Genomic DNA, 22,602 nt, shown 5'->3' with positions numbered 1-22,602 from the left:
AGGCCCGGGAAACTATGGCAACGCCATTTGATCTAAGCGACATCTGAATGGGCATCGAATTAAAGCGGCCCGAAATTGAATATAAACTGCGTCAAAATTGAAAAGTCGAGCTGTTCCAGCGGAACGTGTCCGGATTGTCCGGAATGTCCGTCCGGATGTTCGGATGTCCTGGTGCCCGCCGCGTCCGCAAAAACTCTGACAAAAGTCCGTGCTTATAGATGGCTGGCACGTGACCCGGCAGCGACATCAGCAACCCAATCCCCGCATTGCGAACTGTGAATTTAGAGCCAGGTGCTCCGCGTCCACCTCTGGGTCCTGTTTTAGGGTCACCCCCAGCGGGGCGGTCACCACCCAACCGAAATTGTTTAATAGAAAAATTATGCACTGATTTGTATTTGTCTTAATCTGCTCCTTTTTTGCTTCGTCTTCGTGACTTCTTTTTGGATTCAGGAGAAAAACAGAAGAATACACGGGGGAAAAATTATAGATTATTATAAGATATTGTATTGGAACTATATAAGATATCTTGCATAACCAGTTTAAAGTATCTATATTAAAGTATATCTATCATAAAAACTATCGAAATTCAGTATTAAATATTAAAGAACTTATCAGTAAACTAACTTTTTAGCATGGTTCCTCTTAAATTAAGAGCCGGACTTTTCTGCTGTGTAGGAATGAGGTTGAGTCTGACTGGCGCTTATGCAAATCGCCGCCAAGCAATGGAAATAAATTGCCAAAGTGTCGTCTGCAAGGGCCAAAGGATCCGATTCGAGTGGGTGGACAGCGGATGGGTGGAGGCTATATAGCTAAGCTATCGATGGCAGCAATTTCCGGACCAACCAAAAAATAAAAGGAGCCCAAAACGAAAATGCCGCCTTTACATGGCAGAGTGGCTCGTCGTAAAAACAAACTCCAGAAATCCGCCGCATCAAATTGGCTATGGCCGAGAAAAACAAAGGAAAAACTCAATTGGAAGCACCACTCAAAAACAGGGGGGGGGGGGGGGGATGAGGTGGGAAAATCCAGTTACGGTTTTACAGTTCTCCTTCGCAACGCATTTTCCTTCGAGCACTGAAAATCCATCCCTAAACTGCAAAACTTTCCGCAGTAATGCCCCGCTGAATCCGCAAAACCCACACCCAAGTCAGTGGCGCTTCGATTTGTCAACGATTTGGAATCGCTTGCATTTTTATTGGCCCTGGCTTTGGCGCTGGAATTTCATTTTATTGGCCATTTCGGTTGACCTTCGCGAAAACGGGGGGGCGAACTCCTGAATTCCTGCCGAGCGAATTCCGCAATAAATTGAAGGCAAAAGTTGTGTTTCTTTTTTGCATAACTCTAGACATTATTGGCTTTCTCCGCGAATTTCTTGCATTTCTGAAACCGAAATTCAATTTGTACTGCAATGACAAGGATTTAACCCCGTCTGAGAGGCCCATTCCTTTGGTTGTTCTCCTCCTCTGACCTCTGAACTTTGTTGCCCTGCTGCATGAGCGAATTCTTCGCACTTTACAACATCAGACCGCAAAAGCCCGAGGTCATCAGGTGTCATAATCAAATAAAACTGCCACTTCAAACGGCAGAGCAATCAGCTGTTTGTACAGCTAAACCGAAAAGGGGGGAAGGTGCCGAAGATCTGGAGGCCACCACCCCAGAAATGTTTATTAAACAACGGCGTAATGAGTTGTTGACCTCATGCCGAGCATCGCCGGCGATTGTTGCGAAATTCTTTTGTTTGCCAGGGGTAAATACTTATGTACGTGTGGAATCCCCCACCCAGAAATCGGTTCTCGCATTAAGCAGAGTTCAAAACGGTTCAGCCGCAGCCTCATCGATTGATTGCGAATTATTTAATTGCACCAAATTGAAGCGACAAATTATATTGCCTGTTTAATGGGTAATAAGCAATTTAAATGTTTGATATTCCCCAGAGTTTCTTTAAGTGTGGCACAAGTACAAATAAAACCCCTTTCTACCCATTAAAGCCTTTCACCCAACCAATAAGCACCATATACTTAAGTATTTCAGCTCTTGTGCGCTGCGTAAATCAGATATTCCACAGAGGTTTGCTTAAGTATCTGGCAGATACTTTTGTATCTTTAAATTTGACTCACAACTGGCCCAGTGATTCACCCGGCAGAGAACAAAGCCCAAGACTATCTGTCAGCTCCTCGCCGGGGCATTAATGTATTCTAATTAATGACAACTCCCCGATAGCATCTCATGGGTGATGAAATTTAGCTAGTTGAGGAGCCCGCATCTCGGAGGATGGTAATAAAAATATAAATATAATAGCTCCCCCTCCCCACAACTGGTGCACATAATTTTGTGTCCCCAACTTGCCAGCAAAGTCCCCTTGTATTTTCGGTGAGACAAAAGCGACCGCCAAAGAGAATCCATTGGGTGCTAAATTAAATCACTTGAAGATGCCACTGCGCGATATTAAAAGCGCATAGAATTCGAGGGAAATCGCTGGGCAGCTGGAGAAGTGAAAAAGTGGGGAATAGTAGTGGCGGCGGTGGTGGTGGTGACCTACATTGTGGCCAGCACAGCGTGATTATTGTTATTGTAGCCCATCATCATAGGCCAGCGACAGCGGCAATATTGCTGCAACGGCGACAGCAGCAACATCATGAATGAGTGAGCAAACCTCATGATGAGCTAACGAGCAATTTAAGAATTTAATTTATGTACGTACATATAGCGACACAGATACATGACAGACCCAATCCCAGTTCGGGAAATGCTGTAGGAGCAGCAGCAACACCAGCAGCAGCAACAGCAGCAACATGAGCAGTTGCAGCAGCAACAACAGCAGCAACATCAGCTCTCGCAGCCTAATGACGCAGCCACTTAGGCGGTCTATATGTGTGTGTGTTTTTCGAGAGAGCGCGCCACACTGGCTGCGGTTCTTGCAGCAATGTTGCTGCTGCAACTGCAATGTCGCGTCGGCAACATGTAAAAGTAATTGCCAACCCGGATGCTGCTGCTCCATGGCCATGGCTGCCATGGCTGCCGGGCCGACTGTGCCACATGAAAGCCAGAAATTAGAAGCGGATCTCAAATTAGAAATGCCCGAGACGAGACGCAACTCCAGTTGTCGTTGTCGTTGTCGTTGTCGTCGTCACGATGTTTGGCACTTGTTCCCTGCCAGCAACCCATTTATATGCCCACCATACGTGGGTGGGCGACTAATGTTTTTATATATCTGCGCCACACACTTGGCATGCTGCCCTATATTCCAGATTTCCTGGAGAGGATGGCCCCCATGCGTGGGCGTCAATTGCTGGCAACTCTTGCCTTTTATGCATTCAAAAATTGGCAATAAACGTTGGCCCAAACTTTGTCTGCACTGCTGCACTCGAAAGAAAAGTCTTACATCCAACCGAATGTAAAATTGTTGTCACTCTGGGTATAATTTCCCTGAAACTGCTATAGAATTTTAAATTTTAAGGTCTTCTAAATTTCTGCCGGCTGTGCGACTCAAGTGATTTCGATAAAAAAAACACCTATAAAAACGTGGTTGGTCATAAAAAGTGTTTTGCAATCTGTTTGTGTATCTGTCTTTGGAGAAAGACTTGTGCTTTCCTTACCACAAAAAACTCAAAAGTCTTTATAAAAAATACAGTTTTCTTTGGCCTCCTTAACTAAAAATTCGAGTAGAAAAGCTAGTTATATATATGAAATTATTTGATTGTATTTAGTGACTTAAGAAAATCGATATCGAGTACTGTACTCTGAACTGATTTTCTAGAACTTTTTACAATGTCTTATAATTTGTATATCCTAACCACCAAAGATATAAAAATAGATCAAAAATCTCTATACAAAATATAGTTATCTATTGCCATCTTACTTAAAAGTGTGAGTATAAGTAATATAAGTAACTAAAGAATCGATGTAGAGTACTTATAAGCTGGTTGGCTAAAACCCCTTATATGTCTTATATTTTCGATTGGATCTTTTCCCCAAGTGCAGCCATATCCGCAGCCAATGGACAGCGCCAACTTTGCCATATAATCTTTTACACTCGCATTAAGAGCTCACTTGGCCCGACTGGCAGAAAGCGGGGGAGTGCAGCTGTCAGTCGGCCGACTGAGGAGAACTCCTCCGACAACTCCACTTGCAGATACTCCATTTCGGGGCGCTATCAAAGTCGTGTGCTCGAGTTACGCCCCTTAGAGGAAGGGCAAAGAAAAGATACCCAGCTGGGCTGGACTCTTTAAGGTGGCTCAGAGTTTAAAGCTGGCTGTTTCGGGGCCCCGGCATCAGTATCAGTATCAGTCAAGCGTCAAAGCGTTTGCAGTTAACTGGAAAAACGTTGCCCAAGTTTAGAGACTCGCTCTCCGTCTTCTGCAGTTAGTAGGTCAGAAGTTTCTGCGGCTGTGTGTGAAATCGTTACTCCGCTGTACATATATATATACACAATTATATAGCTCGAGTACGAGTACTATACACCCAACGTGACTTTGTCTCTTTGGCTTGGATATTTTATTGCCGTCTGCGAGTCTCGCTGTTTGCTTTCATTTTTATATAGGTGCGCGGCAAACAAACCACTGCGATTTTAATGCCGGGTGAATGTCATGTTCTGAGTCTCAGTCTCAGTCTCTATTGCCACTGGTTTTCATTTTATGTTTCTTTAACCCACACACACAGCGCTCTTCAACATAGAAGCATGTTTGGGCATTTATTCAGTCGCCTTTGTGACATGGAATTTAATAGAACACCTCAGCAAACTCAAGAGGAGAAAAGATTTATAAGAGTTTCTCACACACAAAGATCATACAGAAGTATGCAAGACATCTCAGATATTTAATTACTTTTATGAAATTAATTTGTGGAATTTATAAAATGTATCTGACACATTTTTCGTAGATTTCTCCCTGTGCAGCCCAAATCTGCTGAACACGAATCACCCAACTTTGGCCAGAAGAACAAGCAATTCCCCCAAATGCCTGCCCAAATTAACACAGCTCGTAGTTCAGGCCCCGAAACCCTTCTTGCCAAAACAACAAAAGCCCGCCAAACAATGAGGGAACAGAAAAAAAGTTACTATTACAAATCAGAACTGCGGCAAAGTTGAAAAGCGCGCTGTAATTATGGCCTCATTCGGGATGGAAAATCGGGGGGAGAGGGCGAAACTCTGTGATTGAAAGTTCAAAATGGGTTTTGTGGCCTAATCCGTCCTTCAGTCGGCGGCAGCTGCACTCAAAAATTTGCTTTGTCAGTGGGTTAAAAATCTGAAAAGCCTGTGTATTTGTGTGTGCCAATGTGCCAATGTTAATATGCTTTTCCAGCTAATTATTTTCATTTGCCTCGCCCGCGGTGATTGCCTCATTTTCCACATTTAATTACATAAGTCGAGGTGAAAAGAAAGGAAAACTAAGGCTGAAGCTGAAAATGAAAAGGAAAATGAAACTGAATCTAAGCGAGAGCGAAAAGAAAAGCCTCAATGACTTAAATAAATTATCAAATATTCATGTAAATTAAATTCAACACGAATTTCGCTTTCATTGTCTGCCGTTCGCATTTAATTAGTTTTCCACTGCTTTCGTTTGATTTCTCACGAGCTGCTCGGGGAATTCGCCAGATAAATAAAATTAAGTTTCCATTAAACTTTGATTAGGCCTTCGCCAGCGTCTTCTAATTGGCATGCGGGTGCGAGCGGAATTAATGCCGCAGTTTTACGAGCTCACATAAAAACATGAATGAATCAATGTTGGTTGTCTTTGGTTGTTGGCGGTTGCTTGTCGACGGATGTTGGCCTGATAAAAAATCCCGCTGACTTTTATCTTAATAAAGCCGCCTTTGTCTTTGACGCACTGCAAATTGCTTAATCAATTGGAAACTGTTCACTCGCATGCAAATGTCAAACTGACAGCTGCCGGAAAGGAGAGAAGAAGAGGAAAGGAAACGGAAACGCCATTTAAATGGAAACTTTTGCAGAAATGAAAGTTCAGCGATAAGTAAGCGGCCGGCGCGAAAATAAATAAATAAATACGCTCAGCCGATGGAACTGTGTCAATGTTGGTAATTACAAACTGCAATTAATAAATGAAAATTAAATGCAGCCGCCTGATTGAATAAGTGCCAGGCTGATAGACCTGCAAGCTGACTGAATGACTGACTGACAGACTGAGCTGGCTCACTGTCCGTCAGCTGCCGAGTATACTGGCTTCTAAGCCTTCGCTAGACTTATAAAGCGAAAACTGACCCTGAACTACTTTGAATACAAATCACACACATGTGTGGATATAAAAGTACTGAGGGAAAAGCTTAGTTTTGAATGTGTAATTAATTAATGTACTCGAAAAAAAGGGGATCAAATATCAATTTGATATAATAATAAAATATTATTCACCTTTAATACCTAAAAATGTTAATTTCACTTAGCAAATATAATTAACATGTTCTTGTTAGTTTCAGTTTTTGCTTCTTCTTTATCAATATTAGCTTGATATTATATATATATTTTTTTGTGAGTGAGTTTATTGACTAAAATATCAATTGATCACAATTTAAAAACTGGTTTGTAATTATATTTAAAAAACATTTTTCATTAAACTTATATCGATAACTCCCAAAGATATACATGAACATTAGAACTATTTTGATCTGTGTATTACGCTGTACTATACCATATACTATACTCATATTTACGATATTACAAGTGCGCAATTGCAGTGTTTGCTCACATGCAATGCAATGAGACTTAATGAGGCCCCAGATGGAAATGCACATGCTAATGGGAATGGGTTTCGGTTCTCCGATTTGGTCCGCCTCTAATTTGTAGCTAATCAATCATCTGGTGCTTAGGAACATTCAATCTCGGTGGGGGAGAAGATTCATCGTTGTAGTTGAACTTTTTGTCACCGCATGGGGCCGTGATTGAAATGCCGCATTAAGCAGAGATCTACGAGAGGCAATCTTGGGTTGTTTTGGAGATATCTTAAGAACTCGGAACCTGGGAACGCATGTTGTTAGAAACTTTACACATGCTTATTGTTCAGATGGACTGGGCTCACCTTTTGGCATTTCTGCGCGCTCATTTCCGAGGGCCTGAGCGATGATGAGCTGAAAAGATCAAATTTATCATGACACGACAGCTGATGAAACATTCATGCCGCCGCATTACGGGTGTCAGAGACCCGGGGGCCATGAACCCTGCCCTTTTTTCTGGGCCCAGGAAGGGGAAACCCTGTTCTTTAATGGCACGCCATAAAACTGTAAATCCGAAATATACGAACCAAAAATCCTTTGCCAGCGAGAACGGCATCAAATTATTAAACATAAATTTCCGGTTGCCCAACTTGTTTACGGATGTATGTTTGTGCACGTAATTTTCCAACAATTTATCATCTTTTTGTGGAGCGGCTTCGATGACACAGGCAACAAAAGAGCGCCAGACGCTTTTCCACCTCGAACCAACACCACCCCACCCCGCCAAGGACTATAAATATTTCCTCCTCTAATTGTTTGGCAAGGGTTCGTTCGTCTTGTCGGGTGTGGAAAACGCTGGCCGTATCCTAATGAATTTACGCACACACGTCCCTTTGCCTTTGTCGCCGTCTGCATCGCATAAATTGTCCTTTCTGGGCAAAAATATTCAACGTCGTCTGCTAGTCTGCTGTCTGCCTGCCTGCCAGCCTCGCCGCCAAGGATGCCCAAGGATTCCCTGCAAAGGATCCTTTCAGCTTGTTTCGTGTTGGCGGGCAGTGCGCAAATTTTTGGTCTTTTGCCTCATAAATCATCAAATTACAACAATTGCGCACTCGCTGCGCTTTTGTGTGGGTAAATCGCAGGGATAAAGGAACAGGACCTGGCCCGAGACGTTGCCGTTTGCCAATTTGCTGCGCAGCAAAGCATCTGTTTTCCTCGCCGTCCCACCTGCGCTGCACATTTTTCCTTTCCCCCACCCCTTCTACATTTTCCTACATTTTTCCTTGCCATTTTGCAGCTGCCTTACTGAAAATCTGTTTTCCATTCTGCTCAATTTTCAGATCCCCCTCGGAGAGATCGGGAAAAGGCTGCTGCGGCCAGTGGTTCGCCGGACCGCCGCTGCGCGCCCTCATCGCCGTCGTCGCCCTGGGGGGCGTGGCCTGCGCCCTGGGCGGAGCGGCCTTGGGCGCCACGGGCCTCGCCGGACCGCCCAACTCCCACCTCACGGCCGCCCTGCTAATGATTGGTGAGTGAGACTTTTATGAGATTCCATAACATTAAGTCGTTTATAAGGAAAAATGTGTAAAGAGTTCTTGGGGGATAGTATATGACTTACAGAACATGATGTGCCTTGTATTTCCATTTAATAGGTATATTAAGATATATTTTATTTTATATACAAAAAGGCTTACACATTTTCAATAATTAAACAACTTTAGAAGAACAATATATAGGTTTCATATCATTTTACACTAGCTTACAGCCAAAATGCCTCAAGAAGGATGATGGTGGTACCTGGTATAGTTGTACCCCTAGATCACGAAAAAGAAGTCCACATTTTTTTATTTGATAGGGTTTTTTTTTGTAGTTATTGATGTTTGAGTTACGAGTATTAATTAAAACGTCCTAGTAAAAACTATACTTGGTTTTCTTATAACTATAATGTTATTATTTGAACGATAATGTTGTTACGTCAACGTTTTTGATTGATATTCAACATTATAATGTTTATTGTCCAAGAAAAGACGTTCAAACCGTAATTCAGTATTGTCTTTAATGGTATTTTCTAGACCTAAACATACATTCAAGGGTGATTTATCTGAGTTTTATGGCAGTGCTGTTCCATTTAAATTTTCCGAGTGCAGGGCAGGCCAGGTCGTTACGTAATCGGGCAAAAATCGAGCAGGGAAATTGGCATTAAAGTCGGCGACGAGCGTCTTTTGATGTTCGCTGATGTTTACACAAGTCACAGGGGGAATCCCCTGGCCAGCGAAAAGGCCCGTGTTTGTTCACAATTGTTACAATTATAAATGCCATTCGGTGCTGGGTTTTTTCTTTTACCACGTTGAAAAAGAGGAGGTTCCCCAGTGTCTGTTTGAGTACCTTTGTACTTACATACCTGTGTGTACCTGAGTACCTGAGTAGCTAGCTGGCTTTGTGCGATACTTTGTACATCTGCTGACCCAGTTCGAAGAACAAACAAATTTGCAGCCAGACAAGACAGCTGTCAATATTGGCAGAGCATTTAGTTCCGGCTGCGATTTCTTTGGCCAAGATCCACAGGTGGGTTTGGTACCATAGTATACCCGAGTAGAACTCCCGGAAAAACTCTCTTGAATTAAAACGCCATCGATTCAATTCTGCCAACTTTTGGGGCCACTCATGAATCATTCATTACGCAACCACTAAAAGCGGGGCCAAGTGCAGAGCTCCACTTTGCCGTAAACTCTAAAGTCTGTAGTCTGCAGTCCGGGTTTTCGGTTTTGAGTTTTGAGTTAAAGTCTCGGTTTTGTGTGTGCGACGTCTAATCAATTGCCAGCGCGTTTAGTTTAGCGCTCGCGAAGCGTGACATTGCGCCATTTTCGGCGGCAATTACCGAAAAGTTTCCAGTCCACACTCACAGTATATGTGCGGCAGCATTTTACATAATTTAATGGCAATCAAGGCAGCCAGTCAGCAAATCTCCAACTATGTACAGCTCTAACATAATGGTGGATGGCATGGTGGAGTCCCATCACCGTCATCATCGTCGTCGCAGTCATCACGATGATGGGCGAGGTCTTTTTGGGGTCTTTGGCTTTTGTGGGGAGATGTCACAACGCTCATGACAATTTTCGCTAATAAAATCGTATGCCTAGCTAGCAAATTTGCCATGATGACATGCTCCACTGAATGGCCGTTTGGTCGGCAGGAGTAAAAGTGAAAGTTGGGCTGTCGGCTGGGCATGATTAGGCTGCGGATTTGGGGCTTTAAGTGGGACTGTAATTGCGGGCCACGCCCACTTGGGAGTTGGGAGTGGGCTAATTAAAGCCTCTAAAGTTGAATGGAAAATCGGAAAGGGGGCGTTAACCGAACTCTGGCTCTGAAATTAACTGCGTCTCCTCCCCTCTTTTCTCTGCGATTCCAGGAGTTGGCGTCGTTTTGGTGACGGTGAGTGGCGCCGCCTGGCGGATGACGGCGCCGGGTGGCCAGAGCTGCCTGGGAATCGGCCTGGGCACCAGCGTGGACCTCGGGCGGTGCGGCCGGAGGCCCTGCAGCCGGGGCGGGGGAGCGCCGCACGGACTGCTCTATCCGGAGTTCCAGCACCGCCCACCGCCGCCCTCGTACCAGGCCAGCATGCAGGAGTACCGGCTGAGGTGAGTACTCTATGGGTTCCCTGGGTTCTATGGGGTTCTGGAGGACCAGAGTTGCTGGTGCATAAATTACACGCAAGGACAGCAGTTGGTGGCGAACCTGCGGCTTTTGGCCGCCACTCGCATGTCCTGGCGCAATTAATTGCATTATGCATAATTATGCAGCGGCCAGAGCGATTTGTAGCTACACTGAGAGAATCAGAAGCACTTTTAAGTTTGCTTAAAAAATATTTAAAACTTTAAAATCACTCTTAAGAGTATATTAAAAAGTATTCACTGAGGTATAGTAGTAATACCTTGAAAATATTAAAAACTTTCTGGTGCACATCTTATTTTAATCACTGACATAAAATTAAAAAAAAACGTTATCATATCAGAAAATAATGAACCTAGCTTCATGTTCTGTTTTGAGCTTTTTAAAGAAATACATACAGATCTAATAATGCAGGGTTAGCAAAACTATATATTTTTTATTAGCTATGAATCTGTAAATTTAATACTGTTATTACCATTAATCCTTAAATATTGTATTCCTCTTAAATTTTTAGATACAAATACATCAAATTTTTAATACCTCAGGACTGGCAAAAAGAGATAAAAATTTAACTCTTCATTAAATTTGAATAATAACTTTCACTTTGATTTTAAAATTTATAGGTTTTTTAAGAGTATGAGATAAACATAACCTGAAGAGAGCTATTAGCTAGCTGTCTTATCATTATACTTGGCAAATAAAAAAGCTTGGCTGCTTTACAAAGGATGCCTCTCAGTGTATCTATTGCCAGTGTCCACATCCGCATTTTCCCACCCTTAACCCTTTGCTGGCCGCCTTTTTCCTGTCGTGCCACACAACTGCAACAGCTACTCACCCGAATCCTTTCCGCTTCTCTCCCGCAGACTTTTGCTGTTGGACCGCGATCGCCAGAACGGCGTTGTGCGTGGAAATTCGCCGCCGCCCACTTATCGATCTCATGCGGGCAGCCTGCTGAGGTAAGTACTTCCGTTTCCGCCGCAGTCCTCCCTGAAAGCTCCTTCCCCTCACCCCCTCAACCACCTTCTCAACCGACTGCTCCGTTCCGCCATTCGTGAGTTATTTGCAAAGTTTGGCGCCTGCCAAACCGCAAAATGTTTTCCAGACTACCAAGGAACATTTGGGGATGCGATATACGAGATCTGGGATCTGGGGGTGACTCTGCTCCGGCGGTTTGGCTTTTGTGCGGTTTTCCAAGGGTGTCAACATTGACACATCGCTTTTCGGGGCGGGGGGGAAAAAGTTTTTGGGGAATTTTCGATTTTGAACCATTCGAAGGGATGACTCGAATCAAAAGATTGCCTGATGATGTCAGCAAACACTCGCCAATTGATTCGGCAACTAATTGAAGAGATAAGCCAATCCTCCCCGAATATATATGAGCAATCTGATTGCGCTCCGCCCTCGAGAAAAACATGTCCCAAACAAAGGCAATTTAAATGACAAGGACTTTTCCGAAAAGCGGGTGGCTGGTTGCTGCCGGCTGGAATAATTATCGCCCGGAACGCATAATGTTGGGCTAATGAGAAAAGTTGATTTTTATGGCCTACAAATTACGGCCCGAGAAGGAGACAAAGGCGGCTTGAAATTCGTATTTAAATAATATTTGCAGGTCGTCTCTGCAAAATTGCCATTCAAACCGTAACGTATTTATGTCAAATTAATTTACTTCACTCACAGCACTTGAATATTTATAATGTGTGTAATGCAAATGGAAGGAAAGGCAGTAGGGAAATCTGATTTGGGGGCTTCCCCGCACACTTAGGTTAGCCAAAAATGCCAGCGGAAACGGAAGGAAGGGCAAGCAGCCAGGGGAAGTATGTCAAAAAGCAAAACTTATGCAAAGTGTGTGGCAAGAAATCACAGCATACTTTAAGGCAAAGCCCCAAGTAAATGTGTGTGTGTGTGAGTGAGAGCTGCGTATTCAAATGACGTTAGTGTTGTTGGAGGGGGGGAAAAACTGGCAAAGAATTCTGGAAAATTTTGCAAAATATTTACACACACGCGCGCACTTCTGAAGAGCCTGCCAAGCCGCATAACAAGCAGCCCGCAAAGATGGAAAACCCAGGGACGTAGGGGGCAAAATGGGAAAAGGTCCTGCGTTCCAAGGACGGAAAACTGTCCTTGCTGCTGGCCAAGTCAATTAAACAAACAAAGAGCCGACCAAAGTGCTGCGAAAATTGCCTGTTATGCACAGCACATCACTTCGCATCCCAGACAATGGAGGCCAGCATATAGAAGACCACCGACATATAGATAGGCCCGATTCCTCGACCATTCCTGCACGATGACTTATTTTCCTGTTTCCGTTTGCCCGGCGTCTTTGTCGGAACAATTAAATGCAATTTTACATACTCCAAATTGCTCCATACAATTTGTGCGAGCTGCTTCTCGAATTTTGAGAAATCAACCAGCCACGCCCACCCATTGCCCGCCCCGCCCCCTTTTGGGCAGGCCATTATGTGCAGATGAGCGTTTGAGTGTTGACTTTTGTGCTCTGCCGACTGAAGTGTGAATTGTCTGTGATTTGGGTTTAGTTCGCCCCCTTTGAACCCCCACCTCTAGAAATAGCTCCTTTCAAAAGCCACCCTCCCCAGGAAATTCCCTCCTTTTTCACCTATCGCCATGCACATGGCAACAATTGCCACAGCGGCCTTTTGTTATTTAAATTGACAAAGATGGGAATATATAGAGAACACACACACTGGCTATATGTTTGAAAAGGGACAGAGTCGTCATATATCCCATACATACTGATGAATCTGCCAGCATTTGAGTGCACTGAGAAAAAGTAGTGGATATTAAAAGGTGGAAATTATCAGAAAACATTCAGAGCATGGAAAATACATAAAACTTCTGGAAATGTAATGTTGCTATACTTTTACTTAATGATACTTATTAAAAAAATAAATAAATATAAAGTTTTGAACAGTTAGAATAATAGCAATAGGTATACACATTATACACCTAAATAAAATTAATATTTTAAAGTTGAAGTAGACTCTTGAAAATAAAAGGTTGTTATAGATAAGTGTAGAAAGTGTATATTCAAGTCCAGGTATCTTTACTTAGTTTCCCAGTGCATTCAGATAGAGAAGACTCACTGAAAGACCAGTTTGCAGGGACCCCATCTCACGGATGCAAATTTGTGCATTTGGTTAACATATTTGCCATCTTCTTATGCCCGAAGAGGGCAAACAGAGCCGGATTGACTTTGGCTCATGTGTAAATAATTCATGCCTTTGATTCACTTACTTCCAGGGCTCCACTGACCACCCTGCGATCCGGAATGGGAGGAGGAGGCGGCGGTGCCGGGGGAACCATCAGCAGCAGCATGGGCGGATCGGAGTACAGTTTGCCGCCCAGCTACCGCTCGAGGAATGCCACGCCCGCCAGCCTCGTTTGCAGTGAGCGGAACATCGAGACGGCTCCGTCCGGAAGACTGCTGGCCAACGAGGATCTGCAGCTGCCGGAGCCGTCGGTGGTGGAGCAATTGCCGGACTACACGGCGCTGCAGTCGAACACCTTGCTCACCTCGGCCATCGTGGAGATAGAGTCCTCCAACCGGGTACCGGAAAGGGAGTCCACCGGCGGCGGAGGCGGAGGAGCTGCGGCCAGGAGCAAAAGCAAGGACCTGGTGACCATAGTGACCATCTCCCAGTCACCCGGCAGCACGGCCCACAGCCAAACGCAAACCCAAACGCAAAACCCAGCTGGCCAGGCCAGCGCCCTCGATCAGATCGACATATTGGCGCATCTGTAGCGATCCAACCATCGAACCATCGGTTGGATACTGCGGATGACAACACTCGTTAACCCAAAGGTATTTATTTGTACGGAACTCAAGCTGCTCCTAAATGAATGTAATGTAACCCCTATCTGTAATCCGTAACTTGTAATCTGTAATCTTGTAATCGGTAACCTGTATCTGTAAGCGGCGTTAGCTGTTAAGATGTTTGTTGTACTTGAATGTGTTGAATTTATTTTTGTAAGCATTAAGCAGATGCGCAGCGTAGTTATTACGAATTCTAGATACTTGCAATTTATACATATACGCCTCTACCCATTGAAGTATTAAAGTATCCAAAAAAGAAAAAAAATGAACAAAAGAAAACATGTTAAAATCGAGAAACTCTGAGCTCAGCCCAACTATCGAACTGTAAATACGAAATTTCGAATGCATTTCTAGCAACTAAACTAAACTCTAAACCAGGCCAGAAACGAAGAAGAGGAAGAGCAAAAACTAAGTATATAGTGTATGTGTAGGTATGAGTATCCCCGGGATATAACCATACATAACTCGCAACGGAACGCTACGGTGACAAATTTGGCGCGCACTTTCGGAAACCACGAATATCCAACTGAATACTGAACTTCGATGTCGATTTCGATTTCTGAATGCGTTTCGCACAAAAACAAAAAATAGGTAGACCTACCCCTAATGATATGTAAGTTACGACACACACACACACACAGAACACACACAGACACACACTCGAGAACTAACTTAAAGTCCTTTACCGTAATGTGCAAGGCGACGTAAACTAAACATGAGAAATAAAACCCAACAAATCGTTGAAAAATGCCACAAAACCCCAAATTGTTTTTCTTTCCCGCACGAGGGCGTGGCACAAGCCCACATGCCCCGCACGTCCTGATCCTGCTTAATCTACCGTGAATTTTGCTGCCATCGTCAGGCCTCTGAAGTTTTGTTTTCCGAGGGGTAGAAATGCTGGGGATTTCGGTGTCCCAGCGATTAACACCCCAACCCACACCCACTCACACCTCAGACCCAGAGCCGAAAAAATAAAATACCAGGCTCAAATGAAACCAACAAAAATTGGTTAAGCATGAAATTGCTGTAGAAGTGCGTGCGTGTGTGGGTGGGCAGTAAGTATGTGTGTGTATACGCCACACGGCCGGAAAACAAAAACTGTTGCATACTTTCAGGCAGCCGGCGGAATTCGTGTGCGCAGCAAACCGGAAGTTGCCAACGATTATGACATTACATGGCGTAGTAAATTAGGATTCTCGCTTACGACCATCACATCCACAATGGCAGGTAAAACACACTCATTAAACGCGAAAAAGATTTCGAAATTTATTCACTTGCTGATGATCATTTACAATTTACAATCGAATTATGGATAATTTACAACATAAATTTAGAAATTAAGTAAGCAACTGCCTGCTGACAACCTCGTTTGTATGGCATTTCTGACTCTTCCGATTGCGTCGACGAATTAAATTGGGTAATCGAAATCCCCTCGCGCGATTTGTTAGCTTTTTTGCTTGCGGGTTGATCAACAGTTTTCAGGCTCAACTAAGTAAATAAACTCTGGCCACAGTACATACATATTTAGCGTGGGATCGGTAGTTCGGTTATGATTATACGATTACGATGTTTGAATAAATAATAGTGGTGTGTGGTATTGTTTGTGTGGGGCATACAATTTGCTAGCTATGTAATTCGATTTCGTGTCGTTTGCAGCTACGTTTTTACGTTTTTGATTTTGAGTGATTCGTTCATCATTTAAAATTAGGATAACATTTGTGTGCACAATTCAAAAACAAATAGAAATAATAATTGTTACGCATTATTCACTCTGACAATTGCAATAATAAGCATTAGATACGAGCTGAGAGCAAGCTCTCATATCCAAGTAATCCGAGGATTGTGATAGATAGTTGTTGGTGTTGGTTAGTGTGCGTGATCCCTGAAGTCGAACAAAATCATCTGGTCGGCGGTTTAGCGCGCGTGATTCTTGCAGAAGGGACGTCCGCCCTTGTTGTAGAAGCTCTGGCCCTCCAGGTTCTGTTTGCAGAACTGTTAAGGTTAAGATAGTAAAATATTTTTAATCGAAACTAATGAAAATAAATCTCAAAGAACACCCACCGTGCAGTTGAAGCATTGGCTATGGTAGTTGTGGTTCAGGGCCTCCACCCATCTGTCGCCAGCTTCCACGGGGAAGCCGCAGGCGAAGCATTTGGTGGTGAACAGCTCGTTCCAGTCGGCCTCGCAATACGCGTTGCCATCCTCCAGGAAGAAGGGCCTGTTGCCAAAGATCTTGCCGCACTGGCCGCAGGTGAAGCACTCCGGATGGAAGTGCTTGCCAATGGCATTCAAACAGTCACCCTTTTTTGAATAAAGATATATATATGATTAGTGAGGGGTACTTAAAAGTAAGTAAGTCTGCAACCCACCTTGATCTTGCCGGCGCACTTGCTGCACGTGGGAGCCAGGTACTTCTCGAAACAGTACTCGCAGTACAGATCGCCCTTCTCCTCAACGAATCCAATGTCCTGAAGGGGACGACGGCAGTTGCCATTCACGCAGATGAAGTGATCCGGGCACCAGATGCGGCCCAGCGCTGTGATGAAAGGTCCTCTGCGGAAAAGAGATCAAATTAATTTAGTAAGAGAATTTATATAATATACATTAGGTTAAAACAAAGTAACGAACAAAAGCCAAGCTGTACTTACGAGGTGATCTCTTTATTGCACTGACAGCATACAGGTCGCTTACCCTCCTTTAGCAACTGACTTACTGCCCTTTCGTTTTCCTCCGACATGGTTGTCTGATCCTCACTGTGAGGTCCCAGGGCCTTGACAGAAACACTGTAGGTGGAGGAGATATTCTGGTTTCCATTCTGGTTACCACTTTGAGCTCCACTCTGATTGCCATTCTGATTCTGAACAGCGGGTCCATTAGGCCCACTGTTCACTCCCTGCTTGGGTTCTATGTAGGATCTTCTATCGGCAGCATGAGTAGCTCCAGTGCGTCTCAAATTGTTCCTGAAGGCAACCGGTTCGGGTGTATCTATGGCCTTGCCGCCATCGCAGAGATCGAGTATCTTGCTCATGGGATGCTGTGCAGGCAGTTCCATCTGCAGGGTCTGTTCCACCCGGGGAACCTGTGGCTGTGCCTTTTGGCTTCCCACCTCGGTGGGCAGCTCCTTCTGAGAATGCACGGCTATTACAGGCTGGAGGGCCACCGGCTGGGTGGGATCCAGGTTCTTGAAATCCTCGAGATCCAGACGCTTGCGTACAATCATCGGACTCTTTGAGAGATTTGAACTGCTGTTGCTGCGCAGGCTCAAGGAGCTTCCCGCATGGGAGAGAGGAGCATTGTGTCCACCATTGTTGGCCAATCGTGCCTCCAACATGTTAGTGATGATTTTGCCGGCCTCCTGCATGAAAGCATGGGTCTTGTCGCCCATGTTTATCTTTCCAACGGATTCGGCCAGCATGGAAGTGGCATCGGACTCCTGGGGATTCTCTTTTTCCACCTCCTGGGCGGGTAAGTCAGTTGCCTGTGGATGGGGGCGTGGCAAGGTGGCATAGGTTTGGGGATTAGCATGCGGATTAGTGACCTTGGCAGCGCTGGTAGCTCCTGGAGGAACTGGAACTGGAAAACGAGGGTAAACAGAACACAAAAAGCGAGCAGGTTAGATTAGTGGCAAGGCAATTAGTGGGTATCGGGGATCAAGCCCTTCAGTAGAAAGGTGATCCCAACAAGTAACTCTTAGATTAAAGAATATAACAAGGATTAATAAAGGAGAATGTCAGATATCTCAAGATAACCCAATCTTCTCATTGGATAATGTATCATGGGTTAGGATCATTCAAAACACAACATCAAACTTGGAACACAACAAACTCTGGGATGCTCCGTTCACCTGATCTGCACGTTGCAGCTGTTGCACAATGGGATGCGGACTCCTGGTCCGGCCGCCTTGTTCAGGATGCCCCTGCCCCTCTTGGGCGCCGAGGTGGCACCGAACGCTCCAGCGCTCTTTCCTCCGGCACCGGCACCTGCAGAATCATCCACATTAGAGTTCAGGTTCAGATCACCCAAGTCTGGCGGGAAGACAGCGGGCGCAGGCGCAGGTGGAGCAGCAGCGTTAAAGGCGTTGGCTATCACCGATTTCGGAGCAATCGGGGTTTTCAACGGAGCAATGGCTTTAACTGGAGCTGGAGCAGTAGCATTGGCTGATCCTGGAGCTGTGATGGAAGCGATGGATGGCCGTGAGGCCGGATTAGGCTTGATGGTGCTGCCATTGCTGCTCCTGAAGGCCGTGGTGGCCTGGTTATTAGTGGTGGTAGTAATAGCAGAAGCTTGGGTTAGACTTTGCGACGATCTCGCGACGGATGCTGATGCTGAAGCAGATGCTGATGAGGATGAGAGCGATGAGGAGGTGGCTTTCGCGCTGCTCGCATAGGAGCTCTGCTGCACCGCCGAAGTGGTGGCTTGGTAGCCGGAAAACGCGGATCTCTGTTGCTGCTGTTGCTGCTGCTGCTGCAGGAATCCCGGTGGAGGTGCCATTAGCTTGTCCGTGGCTGCCGGTGCTGTTCCATAGCCAGGCACTGTGGACTCCACGGACGCCGGTTTGAGTGGAAACTTCGAGTCAAAGGTCGGTGATCTCAGGTTTGGGAAGCAACCCTCTCCGAGGGCAGAGGCCCTGGCACTGATGGCCTGGGACTGGCTGGTCAGGCTGCTGATCTCCTGCTCCAAACAGGACAGACGCTTGGCCTGATTGGCCACAAATCCCGTCTTGCCGTAGGAGGAGCGACGCTCTGTGTCCGATTGGTTCTGAGATTGAGCCTGTGATTGAACCTGAGATTGAGCCTGCGATTGAGCCTGGCTCTGACTGATGGCTTGAGATTGACCCCTGGACTGAGTGACCGACTGGGAGCCAGTACGGATCTCTATGGTCTTGGCACTCTGAGTGCGTTCGAACTCCTCGGTGACCTTGCGACGCCTCTCGATCTGGGTGTTGCCCACCTGGCTGCGTGTTTGACTCTGGGATTGCGACTGAGCTTGCTGTTGCAACTGGGAGGACTGCTCCCTCTGCTGGATGCTCAGATTGCCCACCCTCTGTTCCGTAATCCTTTCCGGCTGCTGGCTGAAGCTCTGGCTGGCCGACTGCGAGCTCTGCTCTGAGTGGGCCAAAAGCTGACCCTGGTAGCTCTGACCCGTGGTTATGGAGCCCGTCTGCAGGCGAGGAGCTCCGGACACGGACAGAATGGTCGACTTCGGTTCTGGTTCCTTCATCCTAGGAGCTCGAATGGCATTCAGCGGATTCGGTGGTGGTCCCGGAGCCGGGGAACGTGTCCTGTCTGGAAAGGGCGAGGCACACAGCTCGTTGTAGTTCCTGGCATGCGAGGCGGCGCACTCCTCGAAGACCAGCTTCTCCTCCGTCTGGTAGAAGGGCACAATCGGGGCCGGCTTGTTGGTCAGCGACGGGGTGTACGGCCTGGTGGGCGTGAGGGCCTGGTCCGGTCGCACCAGTTCGTCTAGCGGTTGAAAAGCCATCGTTACTGGACCCGATCGATCCTCGACTATAATGGGCACCGACAGCTGTGGTCGTGGCTTCGGAGTCTCCCTTTCCCTTTCCCGGGAGGGAGCGACCACAGTTGTCGGTGGGGCAACCTGGGCTATGGCTATGGGTCTATGTACAGTGGAGGAGTCGCTGGTGACCGGCGCCTTGGGGGCATCCACGAACGCCAGCGGCACGTTCTCGCGCAGCTCTTGCGGCTCCGGAGTGCGAATGGGACTCTGGGTGGGCAGCACCGTCCAGTTGCGCTGGTACTTGGGGATGCTGTCCGCCCTGTGGAGGCCGGACTGTACGGCTTTGCCCTGCTTGGTCAGGTGGCTCAGCGGGGAGGGCGGCGGGAACAGGACCGGCGAGTGCTCAAGCTCCTCGGCGGTCTCCTCGAACAGTTCGTGGGCATCGTACTGGGTGGTGCTGCAGTAGCTACTTTGTACAGCGAGGGCTGGTGGGCGGACAGGTGTGCTCACAGGAGCAGGTGCAGGTGCAGGAGCTGGAGCAGGTGCTGGAGCAGGTGCGAAAGCGGTTGAGGTGGCAGGTGGGACTGTGGAAGAGGAGTTAGAGCAAGCAGTCGCTTTGGAGCTGTAGGAGGCGGAACTCTGAGATTGGGCGTTGGCCTGAAGGGTTTGGGTCTCGGTTTGCGAAAGCAGGGAGTGTCGATGTTGCTGTTGGGTTACTTGTTGTTGTTGTTGTTGATGGGACACTTGTTGCTGTTGGGTTCTTTGGGTGACTTGGGAGTGTTGCTGCTGCTGCTGTTGAGGAGGTTGCTGCTGCTGTGTCAGGAGATGTTGCTCCTGCTGCTGCGACTTCTGGCTGAGTTGCTGCACCTGTTGCTGCAACTCTTGGCTTTGGGCGCACTGCTGCAGTTGCAACAACTTGGATTGCTGCAGCTGCTGTTGGTTCAGGAGGTTCTGCTGTTGGTTCGAGAGTTCCCTCTGCAGCTGGGTCAGCTGCTGGCCCTGGAGGCCCGACAACTCCTCCTCCTTCTGGTGGAAGTAGTCCAATCTTTTCTGATTACGCTGCTGGGCCTTGAGGTACTTCTGGTACTCCAGATCAGTTTCCTCTTTCAGGGCGGACACAATGGATGCTCGGGGAGTGTCCACCACGCTGCCAGCATTCGAAGCCGAGTTGGAGGATAGGGGTTCTCGAGATGGCTGGAATGCTTGCATGGCCGCAAAGGCGGAGGACTTTCGGGGCTGATCCCTCCGCGTTTCGTAGAACTCCACCGACTGCGGTGGCTCCGGCCGGATGCCCAGCTCCTCCTCGTGGTCCAGCACCTGAAATTCATGCTTCTTGAGTTCCTGCTGCTTCTGCTCCTCGTCCACGCGATGCATGGCATTCTCGGGATTCAGGGGGGTGTAACCACGTTCCGGGGCGGTGCACAAAGCGTCACACATGCTCAGATGCTCCTTAGGGGTGGGCAGGTCGATCATGTGGATGGGCACATCCTTGTCGAAGTGACCTTCGAAGGGACGCTCGGGAGCGGTGGTCAGGGCACTCACAAACGGCGACTTGGGTCGATAGTCCTCCCGCAGGTAGGGTTTAATTTCGATGGGTGGTGGCATATAGGGCTCCGTCTCCTCCGGCAGAGGGATTCCCTGGTCAGCGGGAGGGGCGAACTTAAGCTCGAATTCGGGAGCGGTAACCATGGCCTGGGAGAGACGGGTTCCCCGGGGAGGAGATTCCCGCAGGGGAGCAGGAGATGGCTCAACTGGAGCTGGTGGTGGAGGAGGAGGAGGAGGTGGAGCGGGAACCTCTTGGGCTCGAGCGGCTTCAGCGGCCGCCGCCTCTGCTTCGAAGTCGTCCCCACAGGGCCGGGGAAAAGGACACTCCACCAGGTGGAAGGGAACCTCCGGGGCTGTGGTCAACACTCGAATCATGGGGTTGATCCACTCCTTGGGCATTGGGTTGGGTATCTTGGTGGGTGGTATCTGGCGCACAGGGGCAATCTCGAACTTGATCTCGGGCGTGGGCTGGAACTTGCGTTCGCTCTCCAGAATCTGGCAGCGCTGTTCGATCACGAGACCCTCACGATCCTCCCGATCCTCGACACCCTCTGAGGCCTCGGGAATGGTCTCCAGTTCGCCGGGCAGTTGGGGCAACTCCTTGATCTCGGGCTCATCGTTGAACACAACGCGGCGGATGGAGGGAGCAGGAGCGGGAGTTTGAGTGGGCGTGGTCACGGGACTGGGTGTCACCTCCCTTACCATATCGACCAGCTTGTAGGTGCTCAGGGGCACCGCCAGGGAGTCCACACACTCCTGGGCACTTCTCCTACCCGAGGCATACTCATGAATGGAGTCCTGGGTGCTGCCGTAGTCCACCTGGTAGTCGAACTCTGAGCCAGACTGTTCCTGCATTTGGTAGGCCTGAATCTGGGCGGCATACATTCGCTGATACTCCTCCGAAGTGGTTGTCGTCGTGGTCGAGGTGGATGTATAGCTATCCGAGCTGGACTCCTGCTCCGCCAATTGGCGGTTGGTCAGCTGTGGAGCCGAGTAGCTCTGCCACTGGGGAGCTCCTGGAGCAGTTGCTTCACCCTGAGGCTGCGGATCTAGTCGAGCAGTGGCTCCTCCAGGTGGTAAGGGAGGCACTTGCTGCACCGGATTGGTAACCACCACATGTTGCGTCTCCGGAGGAGGGATATACAGTGGTGCGGCGGTGGGCGCCAGGTGGCTGTCATCCTGCGGCGGTGGCCAGGTGAAACTGGAGCCACGCTGCGACTGACGACTGGCGGCCAGGGCCACCTCGATGTCCATCTCGAAGCAGTCATCCTCCTCGAATTCCGGCTGCAGCTCCTCCACAACCTCTCCACCTTTCGAACAGCAGGGGTCAAGTGTTTTTGCGGGGCAAGTGTTTGAGATTTTTTTGTGTTTTATGTGGTTTTAGGAGCATAGTTAGTTTGGTTTGCAGGGCAAATATAAGAGCAGAAAGAAACAAAAGA

The 22,602-nt window shown here is 47.3% G+C and overlaps 2 protein-coding genes across 23 annotated transcripts in view; one reads left to right on the top strand and one right to left on the bottom strand.

Annotated features, from left to right (window-relative positions):
- LOC119549006 overlaps window positions 1–14,919 on the top strand; it is a 37,312-nt gene extending 22,393 nt beyond the window's left edge. Inside the window, exons 4-7 of the mRNA XM_037856639.1 lie at window positions 8,004–8,188; window positions 10,070–10,298; window positions 11,193–11,285; window positions 13,588–14,919. Of these exons, the coding sequence (XP_037712567.1) occupies window positions 8,004–8,188; window positions 10,070–10,298; window positions 11,193–11,285; window positions 13,588–14,089 (1,009 nt within the window). The 3' untranslated portion in view covers window positions 14,090–14,919. The remainder of the gene's footprint in view (window positions 1–8,003; window positions 8,189–10,069; window positions 10,299–11,192; window positions 11,286–13,587) is intronic.
- A 483-nt stretch (window positions 14,920–15,402) lies between these two features.
- Window positions 15,403–22,602, bottom strand: part of LOC119549003 (PDZ and LIM domain protein Zasp) — a 59,323-nt gene continuing 52,123 nt past the window's right edge. For 7 of the 22 annotated variants that reach the window (XM_037856614.1, XM_037856613.1, XM_037856616.1 and 4 more), the window contains 4 exons: window positions 18,006–22,473; window positions 16,531–16,714; window positions 16,223–16,462; window positions 15,403–16,153 (listed from right to left, as the gene is read on the bottom strand). In XM_037856614.1, the coding sequence (XP_037712542.1) occupies window positions 16,076–16,153; window positions 16,223–16,462; window positions 16,531–16,714; window positions 18,006–22,473 (4,970 nt within the window). In that variant the 3' untranslated portion in view covers window positions 15,403–16,075. Of the gene's footprint in view, window positions 16,154–16,222; window positions 16,463–16,530; window positions 16,715–16,809; window positions 17,735–18,005; window positions 22,474–22,602 lie in introns of all 22 variants that reach the window. The other 15 variants (XM_037856628.1, XM_037856629.1, XM_037856631.1 and 12 more) reach the window with 8 other exon arrangements.

Source organism: Drosophila subpulchrella, chromosome 2R (genome assembly GCF_014743375.2).
Source record: "Drosophila subpulchrella strain 33 F10 #4 breed RU33 chromosome 2R, RU_Dsub_v1.1 Primary Assembly, whole genome shotgun sequence".
In the NCBI taxonomy this organism is placed as follows: domain Eukaryota; kingdom Metazoa; phylum Arthropoda; class Insecta; order Diptera; family Drosophilidae; genus Drosophila; species Drosophila subpulchrella.
This window is presented reverse-complemented; position numbering and strand designations above follow the sequence as displayed.